This window comes from Cupressus sempervirens, chromosome 10 (assembly GCF_028749045.1).
Source record: "Cupressus sempervirens isolate cs-2001-9-10 chromosome 10, ASM2874904v1, whole genome shotgun sequence".
Taxonomy (NCBI): Eukaryota; Viridiplantae; Streptophyta; class Pinopsida; order Cupressales; family Cupressaceae; genus Cupressus; species Cupressus sempervirens.
Genome location: NC_143127.1, coordinates 841,380,194 through 841,393,346, shown reverse-complemented (window position 1 = coordinate 841,393,346; position 13,153 = coordinate 841,380,194). Strand labels below are relative to the sequence as shown.

The 13,153-nt window shown below is 32.7% G+C and overlaps 1 protein-coding gene across 1 annotated transcript; it reads left to right on the top strand.

Moving 5' to 3' along the window:
• Positions 1-480: 480 nt before the first annotated feature.
• Positions 481-3,077, top strand: LOC149536610 (laccase-4-like). Its single transcript, XM_089807889.1, has 6 exons — positions 481-635; positions 748-899; positions 994-1,238; positions 1,334-1,462; positions 1,566-2,525; positions 2,626-3,077. The coding sequence occupies exons 1-5, from the start codon at positions 513-515 to the stop codon at positions 2,324-2,326; spliced, it is 1,410 nt and encodes a 469-aa protein (XP_089664015.1). The 5' UTR covers positions 481-512; the 3' UTR covers positions 2,327-2,525; positions 2,626-3,077.
• The last annotated feature ends 10,076 nt before the right edge of the window (positions 3,078-13,153 follow it).

The following is a 13,153-nucleotide window of genomic DNA, read 5'->3' as shown; positions in this document are numbered from 1 at the left end:
AATAACAAAAGTTACAAGGTCGTAAGCTGTATAGTAACAAAAACTTAGGACTGGGAGTCGACGCTTGGACCAAGTCTTCCAGACTCTATTTTGACCACTCTGGATTGTATTGATGTGAACACTGTAACTTAGAAAAGTTCTGATAACAAAAATATAGCAGTGGTTGGTATACCAACATAGGTTTGTTGTAAATGTACTTAAATGACAGTTGAAAGGATAATGTGTTCAACAGGCACAAGCTTTACTTGGTTGTCACTCCAGTAAGAAAGCACCACCACATCTCCGCACCAAACAAATACTTCGAAAAAGTACTTGTGAATTGCGAAAGGTCAAGAAAATGAACTAGATAAATAAATGAAGCTGCTAATTGTCAGGGATGTATATCAATATTGCCTACCCAACAAAAGCGGAAGGACCTCACAGCTGATTTCAATCCTTGTAGCTATATATACAAACAAAAAGAAACATATTTTCACATCTCAGGTCAGAAACAATTTGGCGAATACTTAGTCATGATTCCTGGAATGAAGACTTGTTATGGCCGCCTCCTAGTGTTGCCACTTTTGGCATTGTGGATCACCCTTCAATTTGTATCAGCGAAACATACCGTGATTACACGGCGCTACAAATTCAACGTGGGTTATCTTTTTATCGTTCTAGAAAGCATTGAAGTATTTTGTTCTATTTTTGTTAGTTTCATTCCAGGTCGGATAGCTATAAATCAAACTTTTCTCTACATATCTGCAGATCCAAATGAAGAATGTGACTCGTCTCTGCACTACGAAACCTCTCTTGACCGTCAATGGCCAATATCCGGGCCCCCCAATAGTTGCACGAGAAGGAGATCGGGTGGTTGTGAATGTAACGAACAATATTAAAAACAATGTTAGCATACATTGGTATCTCTTCTGCTCCCGCTGCTCAGTTATTTACTTCATAAAAATAATAATATTCTATACTGATGGTCCTAACAAATTCATTTACATTAGTCAGGCATGGAATTCGGCAGCTTAGATCTGGATGGGCAGATGGTCCTGCTTATGTGACTCAGTGTCCAATTCAGACCGGGCAAAGTTACGTGTACAAATTCATTGTCAAAAGGCAGAGAGGAACACTGTGGTGGCATGCCCACATCTCATGGTTGCGAGCGAGCTTACATGGGCCCATTATCATCTATCCGAAAAAGAATGCTTCTTACCCTTTTCCTCGCCCACACCAGGAAGTGCCTATTGTTTTTGGTATGCCCTTCAGTACTGCTTCATAATGTGTTGACGACGTGCAATACAGTCCTTGTTTCAAAATGAAAATAGTGTTGTTGTGTTGCAAACTGCAGGGGAGTGGTGGAATGCAGACACTGAGACTGTTATCAATCAGGCAATGCAAAGTGGCGCGCAAGCTAATGTGTCGGATGCATATACCATCAATGGACTCCCTGGACTTATGTACAACTGCTCTGCCAACGGTGAGTACGGGTTGTTTAAATGGCTGGAACATGAAAAGACTAGTTGCCATTGTTCATTTGATGTTTAAATGTAAATGTAACTAAGGTCTCCTCTTTAATGCAGATACATTCAGGCTCAAAGTGATCCCTGGGAAAACATACCTACTTCGCTTAGTTAATGCTGCTCTCAATAATGATTTGTTTTTTGCAATTGCCAATCACACGTTGACAGTAGTAGAGGCGGACGCTGTGTATGTCAAGCCTTTTCAAACCAACGTTGTCCTGATCACTCCTGGTCAGACTACCAACGTCCTCTTGACAGCCATGTCTCAGCCACCGAATGCTACGTTCCTCATGTTTGCGGGTCCTTTTGCTACGGGAACGGCAGCTTTTGATAACTCAACCAGTGCTGGAGTTGTAGAGTATGTTTCCAGTGTTAATTTATCCTCATCCTCTCTTCCCATGATGAAGCCTACGCTTCCAGCCCCGAATGACACCTCTTTTGCCGCCAACTTTAGCCAAAAGATGAGAAGCTTAGGCAATCCAAAATTTCCAGCAGCAGCCGTTCCTCAGAAGGTAGATAAACAGTTCCTATTTACGGTGGGGTTGGGGCTAAACCCGTGCCCCCAAGGACAAACATGCCAAGGCCCGAATGGTACCAAGTTTGCAGCCTCCATTAACAATATATCCTTCATTCTTCCCACCACTGCTCTTCTACAGGCATACTACTTTAACCAGTCCACTGGAGTTTACAATACTACTTTCCCTGACAATCCGCCATTTCCTTTCAACTATACGGGCACGCCGCCGAACAACACACAGACCCTCAACGACACAAGAGTAGAAGTGCTTTCCTTTAACACGAGTGTACAGCTAGTTCTGTAGGACACCAGCATTGTGACCTTTGAGAGCCATCCTCTGCATCTGCACGGCTTCAACTTCTTCATCGTGGGTCAGGGTACGGGAAACTACAATGCAAGCACTGATCCCGCTAACTTCAACTTAGTGGATCCTCCCGAGAGAAACACAGTGGGAGTTCCAAGTGGAGGTTGGGTGGCTCTTCGGTTCCTAGCTGATAATCCAGGTATCATTTCCATTGCATACCGTTCCTTTCAATTGTTTATTTAGTCATTTAAATATTGTAAAATTCTATCCAAATTAACTGAATGAGTGCCATTGCACAGGAGTATGGTTTATGCATTGTCATCTCGAACTGCATACCAGTTGGGGATTGAAGATGGCGTGGATTGTTTTAAATGGAAATGGGGGCAGATCTCAAACTCTTCTTCCTCCGCCCAAAGATCTCCCACAATGTTGATCGGTTAACCTAATTTCTCTGCTAAATCCTCCGTGCAAAGATCTTCACTCCTGTTGATCTGCTAACCTATGTGTTCAAATCAGCGACGCAATGTCTGCTCAGATTTCTAAATTTTATTGTTTCCAATTTTGTGCCTTTTCACCATAGTGATGAATAAGGAAAAAGACTATATATATGTGTCTCTGCTCTCAAATATGCTAGAAGGAAGAATGTGAATTGCTGCAAGAGCAGTGTGAGAGGTGCACTCTAATAACAGCTCCTTTTTCAAACCATTCGATTTTTTAAGATAATACTTGTATGGCTTTCAAGTTTACAATACTTTCTCTAGTGTCATAAGAGTTATATGAATCCTTATATAGGATTCAGTTACTGAAAGTGACCATTTTATTTTTATTTTTATTTTTAAGTCTAAATGTTATTGTGAATTTATATTTTTAAAATATATTTTCTTTGAAGAATAGTCATAAGGGTTGATCATAATTTAATCATATTGAAAATATCATTTAAGCTTTTATTTACTATAATTTTTCTAGATAAATAAATAAAGTGGTGAAACCACGAAGTAAGTTAAATTGATTTCAAATAGGTCAAGAAATTATAATAGAAAGTATTGTAAGAGCCATGCTTAAGAAAAAAAACATGAGTGAAATACAAGAAAAATCTGTTTGTACAACTCGTGCCTAAATCTTTGAGAAAGATAGAAAAGCTACAAAGATACAATATATGTATACAATATAAATTTCAAAAAAAGATGAAAGAAAAACATTGCTAGATCAACTAAGAAATAGCTAAGACTAAGAGCATCAAAAGAAAATGCAAACTCAAAATAAAAGGAAATTGGCACAAAATGTCTAGAAAATATTATATCAATTAAATAAAAGAAGTATATATAAATAACCAACAAAGAGCTAGGAGTCCTCAAAGGAATTAGCAAGATCAAGATCATCTTAATACCTTGAAACCATTTTAGAGCCACCAACATTAATAGATAAATCTAATGATCCAAATTATATTTTAAGTTATTTTAAGGTGATCCCTAAGCTCCCAATGATACCTAGAAAGCATCACACAATACTCCACTAGGAAAATATAGTTTCACTAAAATAACATGACTACTACATGAATAACCAAGGAGAATATTATTGTTACAAGAGAAATAGTAATGATTATTTTATATAAAAATACCAAACATGCAAATATAATCAACTTATAGTTAATGCTTCAAATCCAATAAAGGAAGTATCACAATTAATGATCATAAAATCAATTATCAATCTTATATGCAACATAAGATGTAGTATGTGAAAATTAAATTCCTTAAATGAGGATAAGATAGATAGAATTATCAAATATACATGTAAATTATCCAAACACATACATAAAATAATCCAAGAAATTAATACCCAAACTCAAAGTATCAATCAATAAATTATAGCAATAAAAAAATCACTAGTTTTGAGATAAAAAGTATATACTAAGAATCATTTGAGAAGTTATGTTGCATCAAATATACAAAATCTGAATGAAAATGTGCTATGTTCTCTACGGAGAAATAAATGGTTAGTAAAAAAAAGTCATGTAAATTCTCAATACATAAAATGACATCATAACAAATCTTAAGATGTTTTATGGTTATTTATAGTAAATATTTAAAAATAATAATCTTAAGTTATTATTAATTATTAATATATTTAGAATAAATTAGTGAAAATTCACTAAATTTATGTTAAGAACATTAAAATTTATATACATGGAACAACCTCTTCAAGATAGAATATATAACACAATATTACTCATTATAAAATAGATATCTGATGTTCTAATAAAATTTACTCTAATATTTTAATTATTTCCAATTGAAATTTAAAAAATTGGTTCATAAATAACAAATAAGACGATAGTTCCCCTCTCTCTCTCTCTTGCGAAGAAACAAAAAAAAAAATTCCAATTGAAATTCATAGTACATTAATTTAAAATAAATAGAATTATGTTCATGGTATCACTCGGATCTCTTCTTTCTCTATCCTAAGATCTCTTAAAATCTTCCCCATGTTCATTAATAGAGATGCAGATCTCACATAGGGAATTTATAGCATTTCATAATAGAATAAATAGAGTTATGTACATTGATTCATTTTGATCTCCTCTTCCTCCACCTAAATACTTTCTTTTATTGATAACTTAAACTATATTTTTATATTCACCAATAACAAATGCTTACTTCTCTAAATTTCACTAATTTAAATTTTAAATGAGCTCAATATGGTGAATGAAGAAGATGCATAATATCAATATTCTTGAGTATATAATAAAGGGAAATATTTTTCTAATTTCTCTAAAGTGCATTATAAGAAATACAACCAAGATAAACTAGTTTTAAATAGATTTTGTCACTCTTTGGTTTCAAAAAGTTTCCTACTTTTTTCTTTACTTATATTTTAATTTGTGGAGAGAGAGAGAGAGAGAGAGAGAGAGAGAGATTGATTTTGTAAGTAGTCATGATGTTTTGGAATACTTTGTATGTAGTGAGGATAAAATTATGAGGAATACACATGAATATACTTCCAAAGTTAAAAATTAAGAGTCTTATGTCTTCTTTGTACAAGTATATTGTGTCTCCTTAACATAACACACAAATGTACATCTATAAAAATTAAAAATTAAAAAAAGTAAGCAGATAGGCTTCTTCCTATTAGACTTGCCACTAGATTATTTTGACATTCTAGCATTGTTGGACAATGTAGAATAGGAAAGTAGAAAAAATGAAAAAATGAAAAAAAATTTGTCTAAATAAGATTTCAACATGAGTCGAAACATTGACACATGGTATATGAATAAGTTCTATTGTGGCCTATATTGTGCTTTCTATCTTTTCAATGTTAAATCACCCACACTTATTTAATAAGCGTAGTTTTTGAGCAAGGTATGAGGCAAAGCTGATTTTAGTGGCCTATTTAACTCCAACAATAAGTACACATGTGGAATTCATTGCCATTAATTGTCAATCTAATAATCTCAAATTTTGAATTATTAAAAATATGTTTATGTGAGCAGCGCACATGTTATCCAACTCATCATATAACAATGGATTATGAAAAAGTAACACAAAAAGATATTTTTTTATTCGCCATTGTATTATTAAATATTCCCTAACCTTTTTTGGGTTGTAATGAGCTCTTTTCATATGCATTTTTTAGTTATTTATATATTTTAAAATAAGAAAACCTTTACAACATCTTTTGATTAAAAAAAATTAGAAAATATAATTTTAATGTAAAAATATAATTATCTATCTAAATTTTGTTATAAGAAAACCTATCAACTTAAGTATAGTAAAAATTTATCTCACACACACACACACATTAGGTCAACTTGATCATGAAAGACCCATTTGAGGGTCATGTACTCAAGTTGAGAAAATGTGGTAAACACAAAAATTATACTACTCTAAATCTAGTTTCTAAAATACTAAGGCATTTTAGAAAAGGGTAAGATTAAGAGGGTCAAACTATGCGCACATAAAATACTATTCTATTTTTTATTGAAAAACATAACATAGTTTTTTTTGTGCGCTCAATAAAACATATAGTTATATTTACTATTTTGAAAAACCCTTTGGTAGGATGAAAGGTAAGAGTGAGATCTAGAAGTTATGTATTTGTTCATAATTTTTTGACAAGTAGTTTTTTCCTATGATTTTTTAAAGTGGCTCAATTTTTAAATTCTAGTACATGTTTATATGTTGGCATAACTTGCATCAAAATAATCTAAAATCAACAATTTGTTATTAAAAAGTGTATACAATCAAGTGTACAATAATAATATGTAATTTATATTTCATTTGGTTAAATAGGTCAAAAGTTATTTAAAATATGGTAGACATATGTCTGAAAGGATTGTCAAGACACTGATATAAATAAATCAACTTCACAATGCTAATCATGTCCAGAAACTAAAAGAATTGAATTGTTAGAAAGGTAAGAAACTATGTGAGATTATGGTTGTAATCTTAGAGATATTGACTTCACCATTTGTAAACCCAATGAGATCAAGGATGATAATTAATCTTAGAAGTTGAAAAAATGTCTAAACCAACAAAAAAATGGAGGGAAAGCATCAACTCAAGCCTTTGGGTAGTTGAACAAGGCTATTACCAAGCCTAAACATGATTGCACACTTTTTTATTACAAAATATGATCACATTATTCTTTGTATGACTAAATTGTCATGCTAGACATAATGTGGTTGCATTATGTCTAATAGACATAACACAATCACATTATATCTAGTATGATTTTACTAGACATAATGTGATTGCATTATGTCTAATAGACATAACACGATTACTTTATATCTAGTATAACTTTACTAGACATAACATGATTGTGTTATGTCCATGTAGAAGTATAGTCAAATTTTTAGAGTCCTAATAAGCCTAATTAGGCCCAATTAATAAAGAAACTACCTAAAAAGGATTAATTTCATCAAATAAATGATTGGACAGATGATGCACAGTGGGGTTCTATACAAAGGAAGAGAGTGGTGGAGGGATGATGCACATTGGATTTTATACAAAGATTCAAATGTCAATTCTATCAAGGAAATTTTACCTTCTAAAACTCATACTATAGGTCCTAGAATCATTCAATTTATTGTTCATCAAAATGGTGACCCTTACAGGGAAGACCTAATTGCAATGCAACAATACAATACAAGGTTAGGATATAGGAGAGAGATTCTTGTGCTTGAACCAAAAGATAAATCTTCTTCTAAAGAAATGATGGAGACTTGATGTAAAGGATCTGAGGTATGTTGATTCATTTTACTAAACTTTCTCTTTTACTTTTATCATGTAGAAAAACTTAGTGATGGATTTTTGTGTGTATGTCAAGAATAGGAGGAGGAAGTGTTTGAAATTAAGCCATGGGTGTGTTTCCATGAAAAACAAGGAATCCTATAACAATATGGTTTTCTAATGGCCAGAAAAATTATTGGAACTCTTGCCAAGATGAAATAAAAATTGACGCTCAACATTGGTAGCCAATTTAGTGTAGATCTTGAAACAATGAAACATGTTGATAAGCTCTCTAGTGAATCTAAGTGTCATCTTCATCACAACTTTTCCATGACATGCTAGTAGTTAGAGGTGTCATTTTCATCACGAGTTTCCATGATAGTTTAGTAGTTTCGAAGTGCTCTATAAACATAAAATTTAAGCAACATAAAGTTTTTAAGGTGCTCTATATGACATAGGCTCATATGAATATCATGTGCTAAGTGTAACCAAGGTGAATGTTAACTAGGTCTTCCTAGTCTCAATAATCTCAGAAATCATCACAGCCTGTTAATATGACACCACCACTAGATTTTGAGGGCATGAAAATGTAACCATCATTATCATATGCAATACACTTAATTTCATATATTGCAATCATTTTGTCACTTATAAACATGAGCTTGTTTCCATTGTAACAAATATTTGTACAAGTAGTTGGGTTTAAGTATGTAATTATGACTCTGCATGTTAATGGGGTATGTATTATGGGTTAAATACTAATATTTTTGAGAAATAAATATTTATTTTGGATTTATCGTGAATCTTTTGTACAACCATTGAATCCTAATTCACAAAATTCTTTAGAGTGGAAAGACAAAGAATAAGAACATATTGGTAGAGATGGACAAAGGTATCAAGTCAAGATAAACATAACGTTTTGGAATCAAGCAAGGTATTTGTAGATCTTATCATTTAACTTCATATTTAGTGCAATTTCTTTTTTCAAGGTATCTATAGATCTTATCATTTAACTTCATATTTACATTTTCATGTAGGTACTATAAAAGGAATAGGAGTTCTAGAATGTGAATTACTATAAGAGTAGCATAAGAGGTGTCCTATATAGTGAAGCATTATTTTTAGGAACACTATACCTAAACTATATAACTATTTATATAGAGTGATATGAGGGCTTCAGATACAATCAAGAGCCCAATACCATTGAGTTTCTCTTATCATTAGCATGCAACTGTCAAATCTACCCACTAACATTTCTATAAAACATTTAACCACATTCAAGATAATATATCATTTTAATAAAATACTTTTAGGTTCAGTACTGTAGTGAATGATTTAGTTCATGCATTGTTCATAAACTAGTTGCCATGTAATTCATTATGTAATCTTAATTTTATTATTCATATTTACCTTTCAGATTGCACATGTAACCAATTCAATCTAGTCCATGTTCATTAATTGTTCTTGTTTCTAATAAGTAATCTCCAATCATTTAGGTAACCTTGTAAACTAATACCAAATATTTATATATAGATAAATAAAACATGGCATTATCAAATCTATACATGGATTCTTTATTTTTCTATATCAAGTGAGCATCCTTGTATTACATAAATTTATCATATATTGTAAGTTATTCTTATTTTATGTTTATGTTTGAGGTTGAATAGCTCAAACTTTTTCTCCACAGCTATAAATTTGGTAAATAAGCATGCAAATACATTTTCAATGCAATATATGTAAAATTAAATATAATAAGGTTTCTAATTCTAGTATTTTTTCTTGAAAATTCTAATAGCTATATTTAAGGCCTTGGAGTATTTTTTAAGGTGTAAAAGTGTTCACAACTAGTGCATCTAGAAATATCTTGATAGAGCACTTCACAAAATTTATGTTGCTTAAAATGGTTTATCAATTGGAATCCCACATTAATTATCATGGCCTTGAGAAATTGAGTCAATTTAAGTGGGAAATATATGTTTATTTTTTATGACATATCAGGCAAGTACTGTAAATGAAAATACTTTTTTGGTTAATTCATCATAATTTTTGAGGCTAATCATCAACCATTTCCCAAACTTGACACATCTACTTTATTAAGGGTCAACATGTTAAGATGGCATAAGTCATGTAATATTGGTTTAGGGTTAGGGTTTTTTTAAGATAATATATAACTATTTTTAGTGGGATTGAGGTATATGGGAGTAACAAATTGTAATAGTTTCAAGTCACTCGATAATAATAATCGAGTATCTATTTGGTGGATGTATCTTAGGATTGGGTGAACCACATTAAATTTTTGCGTACTTTTTTCTATTTATGTGTTCTCTATTCTTTTGTGATATTGGTTATGTTTGCATGTAACTGTTATTTTCTAGTAAATAATACTAACGAGTAGTATTAGAACCAAGTTATTTTAGTTATTCTTCGCAGGAAGATCTCATGGTTAAGTAGAAGTCTCATAGTTAAGTGGGAGCAATGAAAAACCATAGAGTGGGAAAATACTTGCAAGCCCTTCAAAAAGTTTGGATTATCTTCCTCAAGAAATGTGGTAAAAATGAAAAGGTCTTCTTTTTCTATTTTTGTAACTGATTCTCAAAATGAAAGAATTCCAAAATCTTAAAAAAGACCAATTTGAAAAGTAGAAGATTATTCAATGAGAGCTATAGAGACTCAATTAGAAAAAAAGTTTCTTTTTGAAGTACCTATTTATAGAAAAAAAAAATCCTTGTTAAACTCAGATCTCATGACTACATGATCAACAACACAACAATTTTAATGAATCCAAAAAGTCATAGTTGAAGAGTAGAAACAAATATGTCAATAATGAAAAATGTCAACTAGATAATGAGGAGAGGGAATAAAGTTGGCAAAAAAGAAAAACCCAAAACTTTTATTAGTCACTAAAGTGTGAGACCATATGTTAGACTATTTCCAAATTAACATCTAAATATTATTAAAAAATATAATGAATCTGAGATCACATAAATATAAAGTAAAGTAGAGAGTAAGAACTTAGTATGTTTCCTCTATGCTCCCATAGAGAAAATGAAGGAAGGGGGGCCCTACCCCACTTTTAGGGAAAAGAGAAAGAGATATACTATGAAGTTGTTAACTAGGTAGATCAAAGTGTAGGCCTAGAACCTAGAAGTTAGGAGGGGCAATTGGAACTTGACATTGGAGGCAACCTGAGGGAGTAAGCCAATGGGTCTCCATGGGGGAAGCAATGAGTACTAAACCAAAACCAAGAATGGATACAAGTGCTTCGGTGGAAGTGCCCTCAGATGCAACCTGGGTGATGTAGATACAGGGAGTCCGTTTCTTTATTATTAGCTTGAGAAGCAAGTGATAGAAGACTACCATTCGAGTGATCACCATTAGTCCTCTACATAACTAATAATAAGACCCAATAGGGGTCATTGGGAGTACTTATAAATATGCTTAAAATGTAGGGGTATGCATGCAAAAGCCCTAAAATATATTATTGTACGAGTGAAGGCCCCTTTTAGGTTATTGAGAACCTTTGCTTCAAGTAAGTGAGGAGATTAGTTTATACCTAAAGGGGCCCACCTAGAAACTTTCAATTTATGTTCATTTCCTCAGCCTTGATTGGTCTTAGAAAAAATCTCTCTATAAATAAAAGATTTAGATCTATTTTTAGGGAGACAAACCTCATAAATGCTTTACCAATGGCATTGAACCTATTATTCTCCATGGATTCTTCACTAATGACATTGAACTTTCTATCTACATGTAGAAGTCTACATATCCATTCTACTTATATAATTAGTCCCAAGCTCCCTACTATCTAAATGGGGTGTGTGTTAGTAGGAAGGCCCCCTACATACAATTATAATAGTAGGTTTTTTACCCTGCGGTAGCCACTAGTTGCCTTACCTCCTCCCACCCATAATTGAATTATGCATTCTATCCATAAAAAAAATATAGTTGTTATAGGGTTGTGAGAAGAGCCCATGTGTCATTGAACTTCAAATAATTATCTTTTTACCCTACCAACTCAATTTTTTTACCCCAGCCAACAAAAATGAATGAGTTAGCCCTACTATCTCTAAAGCTACAAAGACAACCTCCAATATTTGACAAGAAAGCAAGCTTTGTTTTTTTTATCCATCCATTGGAAGACTATATAGGTATCTATCTATCCTTCAACCATATCATAATATCTAACACTAGGTTTATCCCAACCCACTTTCTATAATCCCAAACCTCTTTTTCACCCATCCTACATAACAAAACTTGCTACTCTACACCACTAACTATAGCTATTTGAATGTCACTAGCAATCAACTTAAAAAAGTTTTTAAGTTGATCTACTAGTTATCAGTTTCGTGCAATTGATGATTGGTTTCATCTTGTACTCTTCATTCAATTGATTTCCAGCTTCCACACCTTCATTCCCACTAAGTTAGGTTGACCTCTGAGAAAAGAAGAAACGAATGGGCAAAGGCTCAAAGCCTTGAAATTTCTTGCTATGAATCGTGAACTATAGTTGGATCTTTAAATGGGATACGGTTGGCCCTACCATTCTATTGGTGATTCTATATATAACATTCATAATTGCCAACCATAATTAGGTGGGTTGGAACTATAGGGCATGTTACATATAGAATATGGCTTCATAAACTTCCTTCTAGAAATCATTTTACATTATTGTATTGCCTTTAATAGTTAAAAAAACAAAAGTGAGATTGCCTTGAGGCTGATAGCACCAACCATATTGGCCTTAGGGAGAATCCAAAATAGAGTAGTGTTGTAGAAAGAACTCTAACTGACTTGTTCTAAATCATCCCACCCTTTGGGGTGCTATGGGGGCCATGAGATGAACCACCCAAACTCTTTGAAATTTTAATAAAGTGATGCCATTAATCTATATCCACCCACCCACCCTAGTGCCACTACTATTCTATAGGATAAGGGAGATTTTCAAGATTAATTCAATTTCATAAATCAAATATAATTTAATTGGTTTATATCATCTTTTCTAATGTTTTATTAGTGACTAAGGGCTAGGATAGTCTGAGTGTCATTGCATCCTTTACTTAGGGGCCTAATGACCCCTTACCTATGGACTTCAGGCCACTTAGACCTATCCTAACAAGATTTTGTCATTGGACAACCCTATCTTTTAAGGGAAGGCTAATCAATGGATGCAAAAGGAAGGACATGGCCATATTTAGGGACTTTGTTTTTCTCAGATCAATTGGAGCTGAAGAGCTAGATGTCATTGGAAGCTATGGCCTAATAGAATGTTAAAACAACTAGCCCTCATGTTATATTTTCTCTAAAATTGAGAAAAAGTGCCCCTACCCCTACTAAGATTGAGGTTTCTATCAACAAAGGTCATGTATGTGGGTATCCAAAACTGATAGGTGTAGTTCCTCCACTATGCAAATGTTATAACCCATAAAACCTTTTGAGTAATTTTAAAAATCATCAGGGTGAAATGAAAATCTAAGGTTTAGATTTATTCATCTATTAAGTTAGAGATCTAAATAAGGGCCTTCACCCATAGAATCATAGGGGGAAGGTGGGTCACCAAAATAAACTAAAGGTTATGCTTTTATTTTAATAATAGTTG